The following is a 26,845-nucleotide window of genomic DNA, read 5'->3' as shown; positions in this document are numbered from 1 at the left end:
TTAACTGTCAATTTAGAAAGTGTGCGGTGTTGCACAAATAGGTATAACAAACCAATGTGGTCATATTTAAAATAAAGTTGAAGGCTGTATTACACAATGCCTTAATTATTCATCACACCCGCCTTGAGTCAGCAACATATGCCATAGTCGCAAATAAGTTCAAGTACACCCAAAGAAGCTTATCATGTGCATTCTGAACAGATGAAAATGTGTTCTGTTACTGAGTCTGACTATAACTAAACAAAGATGGCCACCAGGTACCTGTTCAGCGACAAGTAAACAAACTCCTGTTCTACAACTTACATATTACAGAAAGGACATGTGGGCAGAGGACACAGACATCCATCCAGTTTTCCATGGTGCATCAACACAGTATTGAATACGAACCTGCTGGCATTACAAGACCCTATATTCAAAGGGATATTTTATAGACACAAGCACTGCCCATTAGGTATGTCAACAGAGCACAGAACCGATTTTTTAGAATCTCAGATTTTTTTAATTGACATAGTCAAATGCATCTAAAGTGACTAACTTATTGCCCTAAGGACTAACGTGGAAGTGATCATTTATATACTGCCCATTAAACACTTTACCACGCAGCGTTTTATTTAGCTGTATCTATGCTATATCCATAAGATGGAATAGCCTTGCAATCCATCTTCAGGCACTAGTTGGAGAAACAACACCAGAAAGTTGTTCAAGGTTATGTCGGATAGACTGATCGCCTTTTGAATGTATTGAATATGTTGACATCATACGCCCTTGAGAGGCTATTGTCTGGTAGTCACTGGTTAGAATCCTGCTGAGCGCATAAATATCGCTCTCTGAACTCCTACCAGACTTTGTTGGTAAGCCTTATTTAGTGCTTGACGTCGAGGAGTTGTTCTACAGCCTGTTAACGCGTGTTATTCTCATGCTCCAAGCCTTTGTGTGATGCTTTCAGAGGGTGAGTTTGGTGTTATTTCCCTGCTCTTGCGCCTAATCTGTCTGGCCTTTTGAACAAAGGATAAGAGAAACACGTTTGAGCAGTCTCACTGGTTATACTTTTTGCACCAGCAGTAAATAACTTAAATATTACCATTAATTTGCATTTTGCAATATCGAAAAGTATTTTTGATCACTGCAGTTGTTTGATAAAAGTAAAATGTACAATAATTTTCATTTAGCCATGTACAGCTATAATCTTGTCAAAACATCTACATAATATAAAATATATTAGTGTCCAGTGGCACAAAACATGCTTTCTATTTCTTTGGCATTCCTCACCATTTCGCATAGCTTTGCTTACGCAACGTGGTCGCATATGCCAAAGAGAGCACCGAGCATTTACCATTGTAAAATGTCAATAGAGATACATTGATATTTTGTCGTTTCCATACACTTTGTCTCCAGACCACCAAAAGTTTCCTTCTGTATCAATGTCTCTGATTTGGAGACATGTTTGAGGTATTAAAGGTGAGTTCTCCATCATGTTTAATGTTTATCTCCAGTCTTCGTATGTGTTTGATAAAAACCGATAGTTATTTAGCATTTCGTCTTTGCTAAGCATATTCTGAAAATAAGAACATAATTTGAATATTACAATGTGAATATTAATTAAGAAATGTAAATCATACTTTGCATTGTGATACAGGGAATGTATTCGTTTAAAGCCCCCCAAGATTTAACTTGGTCAATATCATGAATGCTACTTCCATGCAGTCATCTTTCGCTACTTGTTGATATTATGTCCGTTTCGAACTGCACTCTCTGCTCAGCCAGGGAATGATAGCGGAGACAGAAGGTTCTTCACATATCCTTTCCCTAGCCATGATGATGTCACGTTTGGGAGTAGTCCGTGACGTGTGATCCCCACCATCACTTCACAGAAAGTAGCACTGCTTTGACTCTGGAGAAATCGTTTACAATGAATGTGGTAATCCTTCAATAGTACACTTAAAATAACTTCAATAAGCTATATAAGCAGATTAAAGACAGACATTGGAGCAACAAAGGAAAATATGGTGTTCACATTCAGTTACTGCTGACCCCACTGCGCCACAACATTTGTGTGTCTCATTTCCTGTGAGGTTGTCTGCTCTGAAGGACCCGAATCTCTGATGCAGTAGTTCTTAGAAATGTTTGATCTTAAAGGTGCAAATATCAGGAGCATAGGGGATGCAACAACAACCCTAGCAGCCACATTTGCAAGCACCAAATATTATTAGATCGAGCATTTGAGATCTCTTATATATACTTTAGTATATATACTTTAGTATATACTTATATGTGTATGTACTTTGTGGGCTCTGGAGATCAGTCCTAGGACTTGGCTGCTTCCGCTTAGGGAACATTTTTTCTGTTCAACTGCCTCTATTTAACTGTCTTGCAAGAAAACGACCAGCAGAGGTCAGTAAAATACCAGAATTGCTTTCTGCTGAGGAACTTTCTTTTTTTTTTAATTTTCTGGCAACTGCCTCTCTTTAACTTTCTTGATAGAAAACGACCAGCAGAGGTCACTAAAATACCAGAATCCTTTTACCATTCTATAGATTCCAGTCCATATAAATTGTCTTCCACAAGCACCCATAGAAAATAATCTTTTTTTCAAATCTTGCTTTTTTTACTGATATGACCACCGAAGGCCCTGCTTTTATATTAAAAACAGAGCTTTGGACTATACCATTTCCTGCTGAACGACAATATTTCTCCCCATGTGATCCCATACCTGGTGTGTCATGCAGTTTGGTGCTTATTTTCCCTCCATGTTAAAGAACAGTAGATGTTTCAGCACACAGGCTAATGTGCTGCATAGCTAAATACATATAAGTTCCCAAAGGCGAGACGGATTGCATTGCAAATGCTTGTTTATAGTCTGCAATTACTTTTTTTTTCTTTCACACTTTATTTAACTTTTAGTTTCAAATACAGCAGTGCACTGGGAGCAGACATTAGGCAATATAATAAGTACAAGTAGACCAAAAAAGAAAACAAAAACATATCCCCCATGGTATATTCAACAATGTAGTCTTTGATAACATGCCGCCCTAGAGTGTGCTACCAAGCCCCCAGCCCTCAAATGTGTGGGCATTCACAAACACCTGTAAAACAAGAATAAAAGCAGACATACATCTGGCAAATATACATGCCAACAGTGGTAACAGCATTGATATATTATCGAAGAAGTGAGTGGTGCCATACTAAGTGCAATAATCTAGCCCACCCCTGTAGGCACTATGACATGGTCTGTTTGCGTGGGAGGGGGGTGTTGTTGGGCCTGTAAATACACCCGAAATGGACCCCAGATATCCTTGGGCCTCGAAGTGAGAGGGAGCGATGCAGCATATATAATATATATAATTGTCACTGTGGTGACCGAGCATTTACGGAGCACGTCCGTTACTCTACGGAAAGCAACTTATCATGGTTGCGAACACGGATTAATTTTAAGTAGCGGATGGTCTTTTTGTCATAACTCGGACCTTTTTGAAACACGGGATTCTTACTATAATGAGTCCGTATACCACTTGTTAAGTCACATCTTCTTACACATGGGAGATACTGTGGCCTTTTTTACTTCGACCGACAATGATGTTTTGATGCATTTCTAAGCTCATCACCCTGTATACATTGTGGTGCTCCGCTTCCAATATACTGCATATGCTCCTAATGACTGGGCGGACCAATAGAAATCAATCTATCATATTTATGCCTTGAAGAAGTCTCTGTGTGGGACGAAACACGTGTTGGCGATTTACGTGCTGGGAGAATTTTTTTTTGAAATTTGAATACTAATAAAGGAAAAATTGACGAAATCTGAGGAGGACTCTTTGAATTTACCTTGGATTACTTGGACCCCTTTGTTGCTTAAACATTGTGCTATGTTTTCAATTCTGTTCTCTATGATAGTTAGAGTTTCTTTGGAGGGCGTAATATTTAAGCCAATACCAAAATATATCTGATTGTTAGGTGTGCTGTAATTAGAATCTCATTCTTCAATAATTATATATGTCACTATTGGTAGAGCAAGAAGCCATGCTCTTCAGCCATCCCTTCACCGATGGAGTAGTCCTACCACCCCAATGAATCGCCACCTCTCTCTCGGCAAGGAGCAAACTGATAGCAACAAATCTGCGTGTGGCCTGCGGGAACTGCAAAACGTACCCCAAGAGTGCAATCTCAGGCAGTGGGGTCATAGGCACCCTGACCATTTCACTCACCCTCCTATGCAGGGCCACCCAATACGCTTGTACATTCGGACAGGACCAAGCAAGGTGGGCGAAATCGGCATTCGGAGCGGGCATCTGGCGCAGTGATGTGATCTAGAGGGGTCTATACTATGGAGCTTGGCCGGAGTAATGTACATTCTGCAAAGAAATTTAAAATGAATCAATTTATGCCAGCTATTTAAAGAAATCATGTTCGTGACCGCACAGCAAGAGTCCCATTGCTCGTCTATGATTGGCACACCTAAGTCAACCTTCCAGGCTTTGCGCGCTGTATCCTCATTGATCGGCATAGGAGTAGAGCATGACCTATATAGTTGAGACACAATGTGTACCCCCCTCTCACTGCCAATAACCATGGTAAGCGGGGTGAAGGAAGGGGGATAGTCTGCTATTACTTAATCTATGTAGTTGCTTGAAGACAACTGCTTTTCAACACTACCTGTTGTGTAGCCAGTCTGCCTACTCATCATTCAGAAGTTTGCATGCATGTATCTATGTAAATGGCATTTCTATTGCATGAATCTAGCCAAAAGGCAGTGGTGTATTGTAGATGGTCAAAGGCAAGCTCAAGGTTAGTAAGGAGTAGGAGATAAAATTGGGTTGAGAACAAATATTCCATTGTGATCTGATGTCCTTTAAAAAGGAGGGTCTCATACTCTTTCCTAAATTAGAGCAGTTTTTCGGCAGTACTGAAGCACATGGGGATGTTGTTCCAAATCCTGGGTGTGTAGAATAGAAAAGCCTGAAACTTTAATTTTTCTGGCTTCAACAGCCTCTTATCTAGGTCAGAGTTCACATCATGTCTTTTCTGTGTAATATAATTGATGGTTAAAGGATATGTGATGTAATTTCCACTGTGGTATGACCGGTGAAATTACACCACTCTTGGAAAACATCAGTGAAAGGGTATGATTAGTTTTAGTTAGTTTGCTTCCATTACCCATCAGTAATATCATTAAAATGATTCTTCTTTTTCGACCCCATACTTACATAATTGGGTGTGTCCACATCATAATGACGGATACCCTGCTGGCTACCCAAATGAAAACAGTTCAAACTTCTCCCCTTGGTGTGCATATAAAAGGAGAATGTATTTAGATTCACTTACCAAAGCAAACCAACAGATTGTGATTGAGACTAGGCACACAGCAGCGTGATTTATATTACATTTATTTCTAGAGTGAACGAATTCAGAAAAACAGTGTGGTAGAATTAACACAACCTAATTAACCATATTGGAAAAAGCATCAAGGTAACATACTCATTCTAAAAAAAGAACAAATGAGTTTCTGAGCATACTTATTCATGCATGGAATTACAAAACGTGGGTGGTGCACTGAAAAAGGTCTTGCGCCATATTGGACAGACTGTGACTTAGTAGAGACAGTGTAAGTATAGTAGGAAGTGGTCAACAGAGCACAGATTTCTGATAGGACTATACATGGTAACATTTAAAAGCTAGAAAGTCTAGTGTTTTCTGATTGACAGCCTTGTGCAATGTAGTCATACACTTGAAATGTACTCTTTTTTCAACAGGTAAACAATGGAGGAAATTGAGAAGCAGCATGATATGTCTGCAGAAGGATCAGGGTGAAATTACATGGGCAGCTACATATAGATTCGTTACACCATTTTGGCTGGATTTTGTGTAGTCCAGTCTTGACTAGATTAGAGCATTCTCCACTCAAGTTGGACTGTGGGAAATGAGGAAAGGAAGAATTATTTTCAGAACCTTGAGCTGAGGAAAACAGTTACTGGCCTCTTTGAATAACTCAATGTTCACAGAGAGAGAGGATTCTAAAGAAATCCCCAAATTTCGCACAGGTCGCATGATTGGAGTGCAGACTCACAAATGCTGGCCAGGAGATGTTCCACTGGTGAGGGTGTGAGATAAAGCTCTGTTTGAAAGGGATGAGCTTAAAAAATGACAGACATCCACAAATAGGTGACTGCAAGACAATTACTCAAGTTCTGGTGGTTGTAAAAAAGTAGTGTTTTTTTTTATTTGCAAAAGGCAGTATAATAGTCTTTTGTCATTAGCATATATGTAGAATCATATCCTGTTCAGTTTTGCAAGAGGATGCACGTGCAAGTTGATTAAAAGTAGTGAGAGTGTATAATCCCTCTTGGACACCACAGTTCTCCAAGAATTGTAATGAATATGTTGTGTTCAATAGTTTTGATGTTCAATCCTAACAGATCTAAAAGTATCGGGGCCCGACACCACTGCAGCCCAGCAATCTGCTTAGATGACTCAGGACCGATAGCACAACAACCTTGATAATTTTGTGAAGTCAAAATCGTGCGTCAAGGAAATCAAACAATCATTTGTCTTCAGCAGTTGGTGATTAAGGACTAGTCGTTCTTGTAATTTGTATTGTAATAAAGAAATAAGACGGAAATTACTTGGGTTGTCCATGCTCAAAGGGTTACTTGAGCAGAGTTGTAACCACTCTCTGTTTTCAAGCAACTGGCACTGTTGCTTGAGTAAGGGGACATTTAAACTTTAGGGTAGGCAGGAGAGTTTTTGGGAATGAATAGAGGGATAAACATCAGAATGGGATGACCAGTAAATAATTATAGTATTACCTCTTCATCACTTGTTCAGTCTAGCCCTTACGTCATCAGGATACACCAAAGCCGGCTTGACTGGAAATAATTGATTACCAAGGTATTCAACCACAAATATCAACGTCCTCACCCAAAAGAGGAAGTAAGAAACCCAGAAGACCAGTACATCCCTAAATGACACGGCCAACCCAGCAACTAGACATGAAAACCATCACTCAATGTACGTGACTTGGGGAAAGAGGGCCAGAGAACACCACCAGAAATCAGTATAAATAAGTATAGGAGAGAGAGGTCATCAGCGAATCCCATGCTGAGGGCAGGTTGACGTTAAGCTCAGGAATGGCAAATGAGGAGACTAGGCAGTAACTCTGGACTCGACACCAAGGCCTCAAAACAATCCCAACCACAAATACCCTGCAGAGAGCAAGTGAAGAGCTACTAACAGGCAACGCACAGCACCAAATATCGGACAAGAAGAGCATACAAATGGAAAATTCAGAGCCAGCAGTCATGCACAAGGCAATAGTGAAATTAACAGAATAATAGAAGACCGCAAGCAGGACACCAAGCACATAAGGAAAATACATGGCACAGGGAAAAAGCACACCATGACACAAAAGCAGTAATACAAAAGTCATGAAAGATAATGCAAGATGATAACTTGTACTCTACACACCAAAGCCTACCTACCCACACTGGAGTACCACAGCAAGGCCAATCAGGCAGAGGACCCTCAGAAAACAAGCCCAATGTAACCAATAAGTCCCAGTCCTGCATCTAGCAGGTTCAGCTCCTGCCCTGTATCCATAAGGGGGAGCATGTGTCTATACACCAACACCAATACTGTAAGAGTAAATTCAGGAAGCATGGAGTAAAGTGAGCAAAAATCTTTAGCAGGGAGCATGCTACAGCAAACCATGCCGTGGGCAGACCAGGCCCAGAGCCTGCCATGAACAATGGGGCATTCTACAGCATTATTCAAGTCAACATGGAGAAGGGACACAAACAGGCTGTAGAAAAAATGGTGAACCAAGCACACGCAGACTCAACATCTCAAACATTGTCAGGCAGACAGGACCGCTGATACCAAAAGAACCACCAAAGACCCCCACATGGAGAAAGCAACTTTGGACCAGCAGGCCAAACTCCGATGGGGAAGTCATACCATAGAGCAAAACCAAGCTAGGACCCCCAGTTGGAAGGGCAGGCCTACCACCGTAGGCAACAAGATTCTGGCCTCAGCACACCTTAGGAGAAGTAGATGGGCCCAACATGGTACATTGCCTCAAACCCCATAGCCAAACCCACTCCCCACCAAAAGAATGAAAAGACAAAAAAAGAGTGAGAGACATGTGGTGGCAAGAAGACATTAGCAAGATCATGCCAACTCAGGCTACTGCAACCTCAGGTACCCAGCTTCTGACTACAAACAATGAGAGAAGAAGGAAGATAGAAAGAAACATGAGAGAAGGGGGACAAGAAGCAAGAACCAGCCCTGCTACCTCTCTCCCCATGTGGTGGTTCACCAGAGCTCTAGACAGGCACATATATCATGCTTTGGTTGAGATTTACTGTATCTTTTTGGTCTCCTGTGGTGAGTGCATTCTCATCAGGCATAAAAAACAGTGACAGCGGACAGAAGCTCAAGCAGATAAGCACAACCACCTTTTATACCAGTAGTGAAGGGATCCATCCCCAATAGGAAACCACATGGGGAAGACCAAGAAAACAATACCCAAGTCTACCAGTGGGGGAGTGCAGACCCTAACAGAAGGCAAATCACTGTCCTGATGCAAAGTAGGACACAATCACACAGCAGCTAGCACAGGGAATAGACCAACTCCAGGCTACACCCAAAGGTCTTTCTTAAAAGCAGCAACCTGGCAACAGAGGAGGGAACGTGGGAGCACATGCCTTAGGTACAAAGGAGCAACAAATGGGGCAACCTAGTGTCCCTATGAATCTGGGTGAATATAGTTTAACTTAAAAAGTGGTTCCCTCAGGGGAAACTAATAAGCCTTTGCTTCCCAGGCTAAAGAAATAAAAGCTGTCTTAGCAGATAGAAAAGGGCCAGCTGTTTAATGAATACCCATATGTTTACATGCACATGCCAGTGCAGTCATGGGATATAAACATTTACGTGTAGTAAGAAGGCATCAACAAGCATTTACTGTATCAAATGCCAAGCAAAAGTGTGCAGTGATAAATACACAAAAACAACAAATGACTTAGAAATGCATACATTCATAACATGGGGAGCCCTGAACTCAGGGTTCCACCTATAGCAATTATTGATTAAAGTCAACAATATGTAAGTTGAAATTTCGACCCCAAAATGTCAAAATAAAACGGAGTCTTCATCAGGAATTAAATAGTAGAGACACCTCTTCTTTAGTTATACAGGTGTAGTACATGAATAAAACATAATAAGCATACCGATTCGCTGTTAAGTACGTAAGCTAAATTGTTTCGATAAGTATCAGCGCTGGACTCAGTCGCTCCTTAAGACTGGTTGTATTTCTTTAGCCTAGGAAGCAAAGGCTTTTTAGCTTCCCCTGAGGGAACCAATTTGCATGTTAAACTTGGGTACATCGGAGACATAAAACAAATATCTCCAACAGTGCAGACATGTGACATATCCAGATCAGGCTCAACCCGAGCCCAACATACAACAGCACACACAGGATAGCCCACCGGCACCTACTATCTTCCCACCAAAGAAAAAGGGGATTGGGGGATAGATGGTACAGAACCGAAGTTCAAAGCCCCTCATCACAAAAGGCAAATGACAGAAGAGTGCACAGCTGGGGGACCATGCTCTGCATCCACCATAACGTTAAAAATAAATTCTTGTAAAAACATCATCAAGAACTCTAACCAGAGGTCACACAGAGCAGTCTCATCGTATTCTCAGGCATACCAGGAACACACCGGACAGTCTTCAGAAACACCTCCAAGAAACATGAAAGGGGGTGGGTGGTAAAAGAGAGGGAAAGATTGCAGATGGCAGGCAAAAAAGTATCCACAAGCACAAGGCTGCCCTGAAATTCATGCAAAACAAGTGACATATAAGCCCAGCAGGGCACATGTGGCATCAGCCCATGAATCCATGAACAAAGGGGGGAGAAAAGACCAAGTGAGCTCGCTATTCAGAGTCAGAGAGCGGGTGCAAACTGCATAATCCCTAAGTCCAAAATGCAACACACAGGATGGTGCAAAGTCCAGCCAGCACCCCAGGGAAAAGGGGGACAAACAACTGACTCCATGCATAACACCAGATCTACAACTCCCTAACAACCTCTACTCTCGGGTTACCTGACCGGGAAGTGAAGACCTACACAAACTTGAATTGTCTTTTAATGCTCAGAATATTTCTTCTCAATGCTGCCACGAGAAGTGAAGACCTACACGAACTTGAATGGTCTTTTACTGCTCAGAACAAGTTTTCTCAATGCTGTTACTCCTTGTTACTTTCAGATTATGTTTCTTTGTATGCAATGTTCCCCTTTGAATGTGCTTACGGTACGCCTTATGTAAAGCGCTCTTATACCCTAGCTTGGGTCTGGTTCGCGCTCTATAAAACTATGAAAATATATAAATTAATTAAAAACCTGCAGATCCCACAGCATCCACTGAGGAGTTGGACACTGGATCCAACAATTGTGAAGGAAAAAGCCTCAAGTTCAACTAGTAAAGGATTTGCAAAAAGCTTGAGCTTTCATCACAGGAGTACAAGTTGATGCCAAGATCTAACCTGCACCACAGGAACAAAAAGGAAACATGTACCCTGTTCTGAAGGGATGGAGAACCCAACACTATCTATAGAGCAATCACAACAAGATGTCACAGAAGGGTAGGCCCAACTCTGGAATAAGTACCACACAGTCCCCAATAAGCCCAGTAAATAAGCAAGAGCACAAAAAAGCCAATCAAAAAGGCCGTAGACAGGTAGACAGGGTGCTCATCTCAGACGTCCCACTCCCAGCATCGAGCACATGGGAAGCCAAATCCAGCCTGCACTATAGGGTAAAAGGGGGTACACTGACCTATCCTCCAGTAATCACGTTTCTAACTCTGCACACAGAACGGACACACCTCAGCCCAAATCCCAGGAGTCTACACCCTCCCTGTTATGTAATCAACAGAGGCCCAGAGCATTCTTTAAGAGGAAAATAAAGCCAAGCACCAGAACCAGAAAAACGTAGCCCCTGACAGTATAAAAAAATAATGTGTGGTTGCACACACTACTGGCTGGCATGCCAACATTTGAACAGGAGTACAGTAAACCAGCAAAGAGACAAAAACACTTTAGAAGGAAATTGGCACTAGCCCAATGAGGAAGCAGAAACTCCATCCAGACAGGAACCACGTAGTGGCAACCTCCCAAGTGAGACCAACAAAACAGATATGTGTAGGTGGATACTAGTTGGCACACCTGCAGGGCTGGATAGTTTTAGGCTGGCAGTGAGGTGCCTATCTGTTCAGGGTATGGACACTCTGCATGATGTGAGGATTGGGACCTGAATGTGAGGAGGAAGTAACAGAACATTTTAGCTTCGACAGTCAGCGGACTTTCCGAACAACAACTGAGTGCTACATTTTTGATCAGATAAGAGAGAGGCATAGGCTCAGAGGGACACAAACAAAGGTTTTCCTGCAGAATTTGTACATTTTTCACTAAAGCCCTGCTACTATTTATCAGCCAATGTGCTGAGGGATGGATGGATGCATGTAAGACTCAAAGGATGCATGTAAGACTGATCAAACTATACCAAAGGACTATTTCTTTCACCAACATTATAGAGTAGAAAAGGTTAGGCAGTTTTGTGAATTGCTAGAAGGTCAGATTGGAGTCAAGGAAAAAACAGTCCCTTTTCCCCTGATTTATGAGAGTCCTTTCAGGGTCAACAGAAACAGCCAAGAGTGTAATAAAGTTGATTTACTGAGAAAGAGAACTGGGTGGGGTTTTGGATAGCTGCTGTACTTTACAATGAACAATGCCTCCTGCCTCTCATTGCAAAAAAAGTACTGTAACCTCATAATATTGAAGAAAAAATACTGTTTATTAATATGAACACTTTTAACAAAAGAACGTTTCTCATTGTGAAGTTAAGAACAAAAGTAACGGAGTATGACTTGGCCTTCATTTTTTGTTTTAGTTCTGTTATACTTGCCTTTTTGCAATTAAACGTGTTGGTACTTTGTGATGCCAGAATTAGTGCCTTTTTAGGGCGAGGCCTCCGCCCACGTAAGTGGGAGGAGTTTCGAGATCCTAATGTTAAAGAAGAGAAAAAAAGTATCTCCTAGGGCTTTGGCGAGACAAATTCCACACATTCCTTAGTCTGGTATCTCATCTGGCCAGTGATTCGTCTTCGTTGTGTTGTCGTTTTAATAGGCTTGAAGTGATAGGGTAAATGTAGTTTTGTTCCGCCATCTTGGGCATTTTTCGTTCGTGCTCGCGCAAAGAAGTACATTAATTATAATTAGGAGCTGTCAGGGTGCCTCCGTAAGTGAATCCAGATGGCCGGGCGCGTTCACCATTCAGCAGCGCTCAGCGCGCAGCTGCTCCATGCCAGGCCGGGAAAGGGCTTCATTAGTTCAAGAACAAGAGTCTGACGTTGTGTCATTTCCGCCCACCCCCCGCCCCCCTCTTCTCGTTGTGCTTGTTTAGGTTAGGTAATGTCCCAGCTGATAAATACAAGACCATAAACACGGAGGCAAGGTCTGCAAAAATGCAATCAGCGACGACGTCTACCGGGCAGCCATTTAGCGGCTATCTGGTGTCTGCTGGGGAAACTTCAGGACAACACGATTGTGTGCTGGGCTCAGGGGGAGTTAATTGTCTGCTAAACGCCCTCCCTCCATTCAAGGTTGTGTTTACCTAACATGAAAAAAACACACTGAGGACTCTCAGCTGGGCTGCCTAGGGCATGAAACTTAAATTTTCTTTTTTTTCCGAAATAAAAAAAAAGATATTGAATTTCAGGTCGCGGGATTAGGAAGAAGAGTTCTAGAGGGCTGCTTTCTCGAAATAAAAGGAAGCCAATGCAGCTGGCAGGGATTAGGGTGAGCTGGTGTCCGCTAAAGCAGGACCAGCGGAGCCCACCCGCGGCCTGCATACAATGTCCCCGCAGCGTGTGCGAAGAGCAGCGGCGGGGGGGATTAACTGAAGAGGAGAGCGCCCGCAGCATGAGGCGAGCTGCCGGGCGCCCAAACAATCAAAGCGGAGCCCACCCGCAGTATCGTAAAGCCCCCTCACCCCACCGACAATATTAACTACCGGCACCCGATCACCCAAAATAAAAATCTATTTTGCAGTAAATCCACCGGCACCCGCGAAGATGTAAGAGGCTCACAAGAGCACGGGGGACCCTCCAGTGATGCCTGTTACTGCCCCGGCACTGCGAGCGGATAAAGCAGCGGCCCCCCTGGGTGCGCGTGGGACCATAAAAGCGTTGGCACCCTCCCCCGCCACGCATGAAGAGTCAAGCTGCAGCAGAGAGGTGTAATGAGCACGGAGACAACATCCGGCCTGGTGACAAGCGGAGCCCCCAGCGCCTCCCTATGCCTCGACACAGCAGGCTGCCGGCGGCTAATCAGAGCCGCATTTGAAGGCCGGACAGCACATAGAGGACAAGTAATCGGAGGCTTACCGGGAGATCAGTGCCCAGAGTCCATCGAGGGAACCTTTGCCTCCCAGCTTCAGAAGAGTGTCGAGGCCCTGCAGGGACAGCGTTGAAACAAGCCCTATATAGAAGGGAACTTTTAGAGTATATCCAGTCTTACCCCTCCCTATGTATATAGAGATAACTCTAATCACTAGTTTACCTGTGTCTAGATGTGCAAGCCGTCACCTGTGGACATCATTAATTGCTCGTAGTTGGGGCCCCCACATTTGTGCCGTGGTCAGTCTACAGCCGAGACTACCCTCAGTGACTCTAGACTGAGTTTCTTTTCATGTAGTAAACAGCACTGCATCGCTTTGTTTGAAAGAAGTGCAGCCTTTGGCAGTGCTTAATTTGCGCCGGAGGTTTGCAGTGTTCGACACTGGTACATAATTGTCCTTGGCCTTATTCACCATAAACTACATATTTTAATTTCAAGAACTGGTGTGTGCATGGTTTCCATAAGTGAACACTTGTCTGTGGTTGGCGAGACATTAGTCTGGCTTCTGGCAAGGCAAGATCAATGCAAGGGTTGTTTTTTCTTCCTAGGTACAGTGGCATTCCCCCTTCCCATAAGAACGTGGCTTGGTTTTATGCCACAAGGGCCAATGTCGTTTATATTGTTGTAGTGCAAGCCTGCCCCAGTGTGTAGTATCGCTGTGTCCCTAATGTTTCTCTGCATTCCCCTATGTCACAGTAGAGTGGCGGTGCAGAGTGGCGGTGCAGAGTGGCAGTGCGGTGGTGCAGAGTGGCAGTGCAGAGTGGCAGTGCGGTGGTGCAGAGTGGCGGTGCAGAGTGGCGGTGCAGAGTGGCGGTGCAGAGTGGCGGTGCGGTGGTGCAGAGTGGCGGTGCAGAGTGCTGAGTGGCGGTGCAGAGTGGCAGTGCAGAGTGGCAGTGCGGCGGTGCAGAGTGGCAGTGCAGAGTGGCGGTGCAGAGTGGCGGTGCAGAGTGGCGGTGCAGAGTGGCGGTGCAGAGTGGCGGTGCAGAGTGGCGGTGCAGAGTGGCAGTGCAGAGTGGCAGTGCAGAGTGGCAGTGCAGAGTGGCGGTGCAGAGTGTCGGTGCAGTGGTGCAGAGTGGCGGTGCAGAGTGGCGGTGCAGAGTGGCGGTGCAGAGTGGCGGTGCAGAGTGGCAGTGCGGTGGTGCAGAGTGGCGGTGCAGAGTGGCAGTGCGGTGGTGCAGAGTGGCGGTGCAGAGTGGCGGTGCAGAGTGGCGGTGCAGAGTGGCGGTGCAGTGCAGCAGAGTGGCGGTGCAGAGTGGCGGTGCAGTGCAGCAGAGTGGCGGTGCAGAGTGGCGGTGCAGTGCAGCAGAGTGGCGGTGCAGAGTGGCGGTGCAGAGTGGCGGTGCAGAGTGGCGGTGCAGAGTGCAGAGTGGCGGTGCAGAGTGGCGGTGCAGAGTGCAGAGTGGCGGTGCAGAGTGGCAGTGCAGAGTGGCAGTGCGGCGGCGCAGAGTGGCGGTGCAGAGTGGCAGTGCGGCGGCAGTGAGATTTGATCTGTGATAGACCTGCAGCAGTTGTGACTTGGCGAGATTTGATCAGTGGGGTGCAGAGTGGCAGTGCGGTGGTGCAGAGTGGCGGTGCAGAGTGGCGGTGCAGAGTGGCGGTGCAGAGTGGCGGTGCAGTGTAGCAGAGTGGCGGTGCAGTGCAGCAGAGTGGCGGTGCAGAGTGGCGGTGCAGTGCAGCAGAGTGGCGGTGCAGAGTGGCGGTGCAGAGTGGCGGTGCAGAGCGGCGGTGCAGAGTGGCGGTGCAGAGTGGCGGTGCAGAGTGCAGAGTGGCGGTGCAGAGTGGCAGTGCAGAGTGGCAGTGCGGCAGCGCAGAGTGGCGGTGCAGAGTGGCAGTGCGGCGGTGCAGAGTGGCGGTGCACAGTGGCAGTGCGGCGGTGCAGAGTGGCGGTGCAGAGTGGCGGTGCAGAGTGGCAGCGCAGAGTGGCGGCGCAGAGTGGCGGCGCAGAGTGGTGGCGCAGAGTGGCGGCGCAGAGTGGCGGCGCAGAGTGGCGGCGCAGAGTGGCGGCGAGTGCAGAGTGACAGCGAGTGCAGAGTGACAGCGAGTGCAGAGTGACAGCGAGTGCAGAGTGACAGTGAGTGCAGAGTGACAGTGAGTGCAGAGTGACAGCAGAGTGACAGTGAGTGCAGAGTGACAGCAGAGTGACAGTGAGTGCAGAGTGACAGTGAGTGCAGAGTGACAGCAGAGTGACAGTGAGTGCAGAGTGACAGTGACAGCAGAGTGACAGTGAGTGCAGAGTGACAGTGACTGCAGAGTGACAGTGACTGCAGAGTGACAGTGAGTGCAGAGTGACAGTGACTGCAGAGTGACAGTGAGTGCAGAGTGACAGTGACAGCAGAGTGACAGTGACTGCAGAGTGACAGTGAGTGCAGAGTGACAGCAGAGTGACAGTGAGTGCAGAGTGACAGTGAGTGCAGAGTGACAGCAGAGTGACAGTGAGTGCAGAGTGACAGTGACAGCAGAGTGACAGTGAGTGCAGAGTGACAGTGAGTGCAGAGTGACAGTGACAGCAGAGTGACAGTGACTGCAGAGTGACAGTGAGTGCAGAGTGACAGTGAGTGCAGAGTGACAGTGAGTGCAGAGTGACGGTGAGTGCAGAGTGACAGTGAGTGCAGAGTGACTGCAGAGATAGTGTGTAAGGGTGCAGGGTGCACATTGTGTGAGTGTGCAGAATGAGTGTGCAGGGTAAACAGTGTGTGACTATGCAGGGTGACATTGGGAGTGTGCGGGTGAGCAGTGTGTGAATGTGTAGGGGCAGTGTGTGAGTGTGCAGAAAACACCACACACACATACACCACACACACATAACGCACACACAAACCACACACCTCAGTCTCTCAACACCACACACTTGTCACCACTCAACACAACACACTCACCACCACACTCACTCCCCAGGCTCACCCCCACAGACTCACCACCACACACTCACCAGCACACAGAAAACAACACACACAACAACACACCCCCAGCCGTGAATGAATGCTTTCACCATGCACAAACACCAACAACCATCATCCATCTTTGCACGCTTTTACCAAGCACACACCCACCAGCCGTCAGTGCACCCTTCCACCAGGCACACACACCTCCAGCCGGCAGTGCACTTTTCCACCAAGCAATTGCAGTATGGTACACTTTACTTTTAAACATATTCATATAAAGCACAGCATGCCACCATTGGTAAAATTACAATTCAACCAACATACTTCCACTACACACCACATGCACACACTCCATAACACATGGCAAAAAGACATTGGCATTTACAATGCCATTAGCTCAAACTCAAATAAATCCGAGCCCGATTGCATTTCTAATGCTTGTTTTCTAAGCAATCGTTCATAGTTTCTAATAGATAACATCTACTTAAAACTACGAGGTTCAATCTGACACCACAAAAATCAGACAACCAGCAAAAGCTTCTAACAGATGGCTCAATTAAGAACTGTCTACACAGAAAAGGCAGTCTTCTCATTTTTAACACGTGTCACAAACCTCTGTTGAAGTTGACAAAACCTCTTACAAAAGAAGTAATTGAGTGTAAGAAATTAGGTTACTGGTTGAGAGGGTGGAAGCCCCACTCAGATAATAACCACATTCATTGTTAGAGTGAATAACAAACGTCATTAAATTAATCTATGCTTAACATACTGGTAGCTGGACACAAAAGCAGTCAGGCTAAATTTAGAGGCAATGTGTAAAGTGTTTAAGAAGCACACAAACAGTATAAAAGTAAAAAGCACAACACAAGACAAATCGCACACCAATTTAGAATTTTTTTATAAAGACAATGACATAAAAATGTATTATATTCAGTCCGTAGAACCACAGATGTGAAATTTTAAAGTTTTTAGTGAAATCTAGAGCCTAAAAGATCAAAGCACCATCCACATGTATCTACTCACGCGAGACTGGGAAAAAGTCAAAAGTTAATGCCGAACATGATGGAGCGCAGGTTGGATACACGAGGTGGATGGGACCTAGTCGTGGCTTACCTGCAGATTTAGAAGTTTTTCTGAAGTGGAGTCCAGGATAAGGTAGAGTTCAGCAGGGCAAGACAGTAGGCTGTGTCCCAGAAGGAGTCGCCATAGCCAGGGAGAACTAGAGAGGTCTTGATGAAGACAGAGACAATGGCGGGATAAAGCTCAGAGTGGGAGAAACTGGAATTCTAGGCTGAGGAGGTATGTGTCGTCGTCGATGGGAAGCCTATCACTGCAGAGCCTGCTGAAGGTTTTACTTGGAAGTTGGGACTTTGAAAAATGTTCACCATTAAATGCCAGAAGATCCCACAGAAGACCTGGACCTACCTGCCAGCCAATCCGCCTTAGGTGCACCCCCGGTCTTCGGGCCCAACTTTTGGGGTTTGTCAGGATCAATACATCTAATACCACCTCCAAGGGCCTGGGGGCACCACTTGGGGGGTTACGACTCACTCTAGCAGAGGGTGCAGGGTTCAGGGTCTCTGGAGCTTATGCCCCTGTAGCTCACACAGTGAAATGCAGGTGTTTCCCAATTTCTTTGTTTAACTAATAAAGAGGAGTTAGTGGGAATAGACCCCAAATCATCCCAAAATTCTGTCAATCCTAGCCTTATCCATGCCTCTCTCAGGTATTTTAGACACAGGATAGGAGGTTCAGCGCTAAAATGGATCCAGTCGTTTCTATCTGGCCGAGGTTTCCAAGTCAGGCAGGGCGACTGCTACTCCGAGCGAGTAGCCTTGGACCAGGGGGTGCCGCAGGGCTCGTCCCTGAGTCCAACTCTTTTCAATCTGTACGTTGCCCCGGTTGCCACCATAGTGGAGAGTCACGGTTTGCGCATGGTGTCGTACGCCGATGACACGCAGCTGGTCATCTCCCTATCGCGTGCACCCGGCTTGCGGCACACATCTTCAGAGCATGCATGCAAGACCTAGCTGCCTGGATGTCTGCCAACTGCCTTAAGCTCAATGGAGGCAAGACTGAGGTGCTGGTGGTGGGGGGAGACCGAGCGGCTTGGACGTCGGCGTGGTGGCCACCTTGCCTGGGACCAGCACCAATTCCCTGCCAGGAGGCGAGGAATCTAGGTGTCTGGTTCGATTCCAACCTAACTTTCGGACCCCAGGTCAATCGGGTGGTTGGTACCTGTTTCGGGATCCTCAAGACCCTCAGGAAGGTTCTGGAGCTCCTTCCTATCAAAGCCCGCCAAATACTAGTGCATGCACTAGTCACGTCCAAGATGGACTATGGCAACCTGCTCTACCTGGGGACTCTCGAGAAGAATCTGAGCCGCCTGCAGGTTGTACAAAATGCCGCAGCCCGGTTGGTTCTCAGACTGCCCAGAAGATCAGCTTCTAAAGCCGCGCTCCAGGCCCTGCACTGGCTTCCGGTGAGAAGCAGGGTGGAATTTAAAGCATTATGCACCTGTCATCGGATCGTCAACGGCAGGGCACCTCTTCCCCTACAGGGTCTGCTGACACAATATGAGCCCTCTCGTTCCCTCAGATCCTCTGGCTCGGGCGCCTGTCCATTCCTAAGGTGTCCAAAGCAAGGATGGGCGGCAGATCCTTCAGGTATCTGGCTGCATCTAGCTGGAACAAACTTCCTGTGGCGTTGCGCCTGGAACCCTCAGAGCCCATTTTCAGAGCCAAGCTAAAAACATTTCTATATTCCCGGTAGTGGGTTCCCACCTTAGTACCTCTCCTGCTAGCTTCGCATCATAGCGTGGGGACACGCCGTTGTGCGTCACCAAGCGCTTTACAAGACCCCCTATTATTATTATTATTATTATAGGATCATCTGTACAACACGGTCTTAAACCTGCGATTTTATTAACTAGGTGAATTCCAAACTCCAGTGTAAGGGGCAGCAGAAGGTTTCCCTTCCCCATCCCTGGGAGAGATCAAAGGAAGTTCTTCGCCTTAATACTCAAGGTACTCAAATTACACTGACCCAAGAGTTCTGCCCCATGTAAGGCTGCTCCCTGTGCCTGAATTTTGTAAACTTCAATTGCTGGGTTTACTTGGGACCACTGGGCCTTTTTCGCCATTCTGATAATGGCCCCTACTTGATGACCAGCAATTTTGGAACTCTTGGTTATCTGGGGCAACCAAGATCCAGAGTCTGCCAATCGAACAATCTTCACCTTATCTAGCCCACTTTAACCCTCTGCTGTCATCTTTCACTAATTTCCCATCAAATCTTTACTAGAGGGGGAGGTAAACACATTAGCTTCAGAGAACGAGTCATTTGTCCAACCTGTGGAATCCTGTCATGCTACTTGTAACAAGCAATATCCATCTTCTTTGACAAATGATGTGCCATACATCATGGATTATTCACTTATGATTATCATAGTCACTGGCCAATTGAAACAAGCAATCATAACACAATTCCTATAAAAACAATTATGGCAGACCAACTGAATCCCAATTACCCCAGCCAAATCATGGAAACAGTAGGTACTACTAGAATATTTTGAACAGAATCAGCCGTTTGATCAATTTTAAACAGGGTTACTAACCATGAGATAGACTTAATCCACATTGACTGCCACGAGAGAGGAGGTTAAGCTCACACTTGATAAAAGCCAGCAAGCTTCCTAATATTTTCCCGGGAGCAAAGGCTGGGATGGTCAATTCCAGAGGTATCACTTACCAAGTTGACGGCGTAAGGTAAGTGCCAGGCTGCTCAAGGTATGACCCTGGCATCCAGGACCATCAGGGGCTGTCTCTGGCCTCGGGGTAGTTCTCCCACGATGCACAAGTGGAGTCCAACACAGGTCTAGTCGCAATTGGTCAGCAGTTCCATGCAGGTAAGCAAATCTATTTTGTTGAGGGTCTATAATCCACTCTGACTTCTGTAAAGGGTCCTTATCTTTTGTACTCATAATGATTAGCAGAGGGCTAGTCACCTAGCCATTAGAGTCACATCTTCTGTCCTGGCACAATTAACATTCTCTTCCATTAGTCAGCAGAGCACCCACAGTTGTCTCTGTGGGTACCTCAGTTTTAGCAGATGCAGTTCTGTCTTTGGTGCAGCCTCTCTTTGATGGGTTCATGGAGCAGAAGGGCAGTCCTATTGTCTTCATTAAAGTCCAGAACGCGCATACCACAATTAACAGTGGATCCTGTTCCTTGCATTTTCTAGGGTTTTATTTAACATCCCATTTAGATGAGGAGCCAGTTGGCCCTTGTCCACTGAATACATTTCCAGATAACTCATCGGAGGACTGAATATTCCAGGTGAGAATGCATTTTTTCTTTTGGAAAAAGATGGCACTATCACACACATTTTAAACTGCTTTTAATTAAGTTGGGTAAATTGTCCCTCTTAACCCAATAGGTTGCTCCTTTCTATTCTGTCACCGAGTCCTGATAAAGACCCACTGTTGAGGCTCTAATTGGCCCCTTTACCCTTTGTCTGGTCCAAACGTCAACATTTCACAAAGCCTGGATTGGATTATTCTTCAAAAAAAGGGCAACTATGACTGAAACTATTATCCCTATACAATGAGATCACATTTATGATGTACAAATAAATGTAATGGACAGGCTTCTATTTAATAGCTATGTTTTCTGTATGACTTCTTTCTTTCATTCGCTAATGACATTTCTTACACAGGCGCTCTTTTTGAGCACCTTATCTCGCTTATCTGGAGCAACTGTATGTATATATTATAACTACGCTGTCAAGTTGCATATAAAAAACTCATGCATTTACTTCTTTTTGTGTGATAAGTATTAGTATTATTGTATACTATTTTCTTTATTGATAGAAGTAATTGTTTACCCCTACCTCAAGACTGTGGAGGTGGAAATTAGGATTAGCTAATTAGTTTAGACTTATCTTTTCTGTTGGTCTCTCCGATTGGAACACTGTTGCTGCGTATTACACAAAGGAGTGAGCAGGCTGAGGTGTGACTAGCATTCACTAAGGTGGTAACCTCTTTGAAGCTGGGCGATCTCTGGCCACCGCCCGGTAGCCATCCTGCTGTTGGAGGTCATACCTCCTCCCACCAGCAGTTCTCTTTGTCCCCTGCGAGTGGAAGTGCTTCACACCTGCGAGCAGCCTGTTGTCTCAGGCGACAGCAAAAAGGGCACCAGGGGTTTGGGCAACAAAGTGCTGACTTTCTAAATCACCTTTTTATTAAAAGTTGTCTTAAATCTGATTTCAGCAGTCAGTTGAGTTTAATATAATAATTATTTTGATACCTTGGAGTACTATTGTAGGTAGACCCGAATGGAAGTTAGAACTTAGAGCGGTGGATAGTGTAATTCCATGTTAGCCAATAGGACTACCAGCCTTACTTCAGTGAAAACCATAATTTTGTGTTTTCACTAGGCAACTAGAGTAGAAAGCAGGAGGCCCTATTAATGGCAGTTAAAGCACGAATTCTGAATGTAAAAGCCATCCTTAAAACCCTCCTTCCAGCTCACACCCACACAGGGGGGTTGGAACACAGAACAGTGTGAGCTAGTTGCAGCACAGTGACGGTGAGCAGTTCAAGTCCCTCATCCAGCTCCCTGCCTAATGGAGTGCATAGAGGTTAGAGTAAGCAACAAGTTGGGAGAACGAAACTCTACAGAAGAACATGGATTGGATCTTGTTTTGGAACATGGCAGGCATTCATGCAAGTAAGTACCAGGGCATGTTGGATGTGCTAACACAGAGTTTAAAATCTAATAGGATTCACCAAAAAGCTCCTTTCAAGCTCTCGGACTCTGATAAGACCTACATGTATCATAATGCATTAGGAGTTGATAAGTAAATCCGGGACTGGATCTGATTTCGAAGAGTATTTGTAAAGCCTGTGAATGAACATTAAAGTACAGCACAGGTTCCAAATTAGTGTTAAAAAAGGAAGCAGGCTCACAGACGTTCTTCAAGTAGTGCCACCCAATGGCAGGGTAGGAGGACCCTGACACTATCCCCCCTCAAGGGTCTTCTCTCTTGACCAAAAGCAGAACAATATCCATCAAACTGTGAAAGTACTTTAAGATGGTGCAGCAACAACATAATCAGGCATAAGGCTTTAAAAATGGTTTCACTGTCTTTCCACATACGTATTAAAGCAAAAGGATTCAACAACAGGTTTATCTGAACAGTAGTCTCTCTCGTCCATGGACTCTGCAGCTTTCTCAAGCAGATTCCGTTGTGGAGCCGGCACAATGTTAATATGATCTTCCCGTCTGCCAGTATGATGAGCAGAGACTTCTGAAAGTACTGGCATGAAATCACTCAAATATTGGGTGTTAGAAAAGATCATCTCTGTGGCTGGTAACAGAACTTACTTCTGTAGCAGTATAAGCAGGAACCAAGATTTCAGCAGAATGATCTACATGCACATCTTCAACAGTAAGAAGGTCAATGCTAAGGGCATCACTGGGAGTATATTAGTAGGAACAGGTATATACAGACTGTAGTCAGTGCAAAACCTATGGTCATGGACCGGAAGTACTTGTATCTCAGTTTATTGATGTACAGCATTGAGCAGCATGATACTAGGAACCGTGAGTTTTTGAAATACAGGATCAAAAGTACTGTCATCCTTCTTTGCAAGAGTCAAGGTTTTTCATATGAGAGTATGTTTCATCAGTCTCTTCTAGATGGGTGTCTATAATATGTTAAAAAATGTATACAGTGTCTGGTTACTCCATTCGGAGAGTCCCTGCGCTAGGATTCCAAGAGGCCACAAGAGTCCCACAACACGGTGCAGTGTTCACTAAAATGTGTCCGAAAAACCAGGACTTGAGTTTTTTCCAGAAAGTGACTTCTGAGCACTCCATTCTCAAGTTGGGAGGGAGGGAATTCAAGTGCTTGGCCACTAGGTAGCTGAAAGAGCTACGTCCCAAACATGATCTATTTACCTTAGGGACCATACTCAGTGCTGTGCCCGAGGATCCAAGACATATGTTGGAACGGTAGAATTTAATCAGGGAAAATAAATAGCGAGAACCTTTCGGATTTAGAATTTTGTGACAAAAACTAATTGCTTTTAAGAAGACTCGTTCCTTGGTAGTGAGCCAGTAGAGCTTATAATAAGCTGAGCGAGTGAGAGAGTATCCGAGTATGTTCAGGAGCATTCGTGCAGCAGCATTTTGCACCCTATGGAGCATTCTCAGGCTGCCCTGGGTATCACCAAGTTAGAGTACTTTACAATAATCCAGCCTAAATACCAAGAGAGACTGGACTACTGTCTTTCTTGAAGAAGCCCCAGGACCTTACAGAGCATTTTTAGGATTCCAAAACAAGCCCTGGCAACAGTAAATATCCGACTATCAAAGGACAGGTTGCAGTCAAACAAAAATCCAAGATTTTCAACTCTCAGTTTTAGAGTAGGTGGTAGGCCTAAATCGTCTGGCCACCAGGCAGAGGACCAGATTGAGGGTTGTTTCCCAACTGTCTGTGTTAAGTCTCCAGTAAATGAGATTCATACATTCGGCTAAGTCCAGCACACATAATTTAAAACTAGCCACTGCAGTGCATTCGTCCTGGTAAAGTGTGATGCTTAGCTGAGTGTCATCATCATATGACACGATCTTAATGCCATGCCGCCACACCAGGTCAGCAAGGGGACGCACATATATGTTGAATAAGGTCGGACTAAGGGTGGAGCCTTGTGGCACTCCCTGCTGCAGAGGAAGGATCTCAGAAGTGCATGGCTGCTGAAGCACCTGAAAGGTGCGATACTCAAGAAAATCCACCAACCACTCAAGGGCACGGCCCCCACCACTGTATTGTCACAGCTATTCCAATAGAAGTCCATGGGACATGGTGTTGAAGGCCGAACTCTGGTCTAACATAACCAATCAGTTGTCTTGTCCGTATTGCCAATGAGTTGCAGAGACTCTGAAGCCAGCAAAAGTGTGGATTCAGTACTGTATTGTGGTCTGAATCCAGACTGAGTCTCATGCAGAAGCTCCTTCTCCTCGATTTATCTCGTCAACTGCTGATTGACATGTTTTACTGCAATTTTAGTGAAGAATGGTAGCAGAAATATGGGTCTAAGATTCTCTGGCTTGGACAGGTCTAAGGACGGCTTTTTACGACTATAATGAGTGAGTTGTTTGCTTTGGAATTGGAATGTGGCTCTGGATTAGATCTGGAACCTATTTCCATGAACCAAAATTTATATATATGAACCAAAACAGGATTTATACCCGTGCTTAGTTCTGTAACTGTAGCAGAATGAAGCACGGAAATTAAGGTCATAGAAGAGTCAATAGCAGTGTCTGTAGAATTAGCAACAATTGAAGCACCAGAGTGAATCTCTTGAGCATGAAAGAAAGTGTATGTCAAATTAATATGCAATTGGTAATCATAGTCAGCTCTCTTTCATGGGCCGGATACTCTTTTTGTGAGGAGCCACTGAACAGTATTTGATGCTGTGAAGAAGAACGTAGCAGGACCTACCGTAAAGTCAGGTTGACCAGCAAGCAGGTAGGTCCTGGTCTCCTCTCGGTTCTCAGGGCACTTTGTGGCTGAACATTTCTTAAGTCCCAAGGTTTGGATTTGGGCTATATGGGCACCTTTAGCACTACTTCCAATGGTCCAGGATTGGAAGGGCAAAACTTGAAGGTGAGAACTTTCTCAGACTGGGTCCAAGTGCGGATTCAAGATGGTTGGCGTCTTTTCTATCCTTGAGGCTCTGATCAGATGGCCAGCCAACTAGCCCTTGGAGTCAATCTGGAAGTCCTAGGTTCAAGCTGAAAATCGGGTCTCAAGCAAAAGGGCAGTTCTCTGAGAGAACAGGACAGGCTTCAGGCAGCAGGACATTCCTCTTGGTGCAGCAGGGTAGTTCTCTGAAGTACATAGCAGGCCACAGGCAGTAGGGCAGTCCCCAGCAGGTCCAAAAGTGAACTGAAGAATGGGTATAAGGGTCCCAATTTTAGACCTGGTACCAGCTTGGAAGTGGAAGACATTCTAGAGTTTTACCCCACAGATGGCATTGAAATTTCCTCAGGCTACACTGGGACTGGGGCACAAAAGGCTAGTGTGAAATTTGTGTTTGTGTGCAATAGCAGCTGCTTTGAAGTAAAAGTGTGGCTATGCACAGCTCCGCCTTCTCCTCCTGCCAGGATGGTCTATTCTGCCAACACTCAGCTCCTCTAGTGTGTGGCTGCCTGGAAGGAATACATGAAGGCCAATGCACCTAGTCATGTGACCCAGAACCTAAGCTACAAGGGCCTAATGGTTCGGACCAAAAAATGTCAAGTTTCTAAAAGTGGCATTTTTAGAATTGTGACTTAAAATCTGACTCCGCCATTGCAGAGGATTTTAAGTTACGAATCCTTTGACACCAAACATAACATTTCTACCTGCTCCCAAACAAAGGTTATCACATAATAAATGTAATAAGGTAACCCAGTGTTATACTATGGGAGAGGTAGGCCTCACAGTAGTGAAAAACTACTTTGTGAGTTTTTGATCACCAGGACATGTAAAACTTAAACGTATATGTCCATGTTTTTGAATAAAATGCAACCTGCCCTATGGGCTGCTTAGGGTCTACCCTAGGGGAGACATACGTAATATAAAGGGAGTTTTATGTATGGCAAAAGGTTTGTTTGCCAAGTTGAATCAGCAGTTCAAAATTGCACACAGGCTCGAATTGCAGACCATGTTTTAGGAGGGTACTGAAGTGGGTGGCACAATAAGTGCTGCAGGCCCACTAGCAGCAATTTATTTACCGGCCCTAGGTATATGAGATTCCACTTTACTATCGACTTATAAGTAAATTAAATATGCCAATCGGGTGTAAGCCAACTTTACCATGTTTAAAGAAGTGAGCACAAGCACTTTAGTACTGGGTAGCAGGGGTATAGTGCACAGAGTCCTAGAGCCAACAAAAACTAAATTTAGAAATCAGGAGGGGGCGGTGGCAACAAGTTTAGGAGAAGACCACAATAAAACCTACAGGCCTTACACCTGCATTAATCAGAGAATGTTGAGTAGAGTTCTTATCTTATCTTACTTGACACCAATGCCCTGCTATTACCTTCTTCACAATTTTCGCTTTATCTATTTATCTCTATTAACATCCCAGCAGTTTTCAATTTTGGGGAAGACTGTTAGCACTTTACAAACCACTGTCCTCCTTACCTGCTTTATCGGTTGAGGCGTTTGATACTCTGAGCCTCAAAATCAAATCTGGCTCTCCTCTAGACCCTTTGAAGCCAGAGTTTATTACCCTTCTCCCGCCTCTATGCCGTGAGCCGATTTTGGAGTTGATCAACCTCTCACTAGTTGAGGGCGTGGTTCCTGCCTCCTGGAAGCAAGCAGTGGTCAGCCCCATTTTGAAGAAGCCTAATCTTGACCCTCTGTTACCTGAGAACTACCGCCCCATCTCCCTCCTGCCCTGGACCGCCAAGGTCACTGAGGCACACGTAAATTCCATCTTGTCTGCCCATCTCCCTCGCA

General features: G+C 45.2%; 1 protein-coding gene across 12 annotated transcripts in view; it reads right to left on the bottom strand.

The window, feature by feature from the left end:
• Positions 1–1,365: 1,365 nt before the first annotated feature.
• The window catches only part of PPFIBP2 (PPFIB scaffold protein 2), a 1,415,596-nt gene continuing 1,390,116 nt past the window's right edge, over positions 1,366–26,845 (bottom strand). For 8 of the 12 annotated variants that reach the window (XM_078680881.1, XM_078680882.1, XM_078680883.1 and 5 more), the window contains one exon: positions 1,366–1,555. In XM_078680881.1, coding sequence (XP_078537007.1) covers positions 1,484–1,555 — 72 coding nt within the window. In that variant the 3' untranslated portion in view covers positions 1,366–1,483. The remainder of the gene's footprint in view (positions 1,556–26,845) is intronic. The other 4 variants (XM_078680886.1, XM_078680887.1, XM_078680895.1 and 1 more) reach the window with 2 other exon arrangements.

The sequence above is a fragment of the Lissotriton helveticus genome, chromosome 3_1 (genome assembly GCF_964261635.1).
Source record: "Lissotriton helveticus chromosome 3_1, aLisHel1.1, whole genome shotgun sequence".
NCBI classification, from domain to species: domain Eukaryota; kingdom Metazoa; phylum Chordata; class Amphibia; order Caudata; family Salamandridae; genus Lissotriton; species Lissotriton helveticus.
Note: the sequence above shows the minus strand (reverse complement) of the source record. Positions and strands in the feature narration are given on the sequence as shown.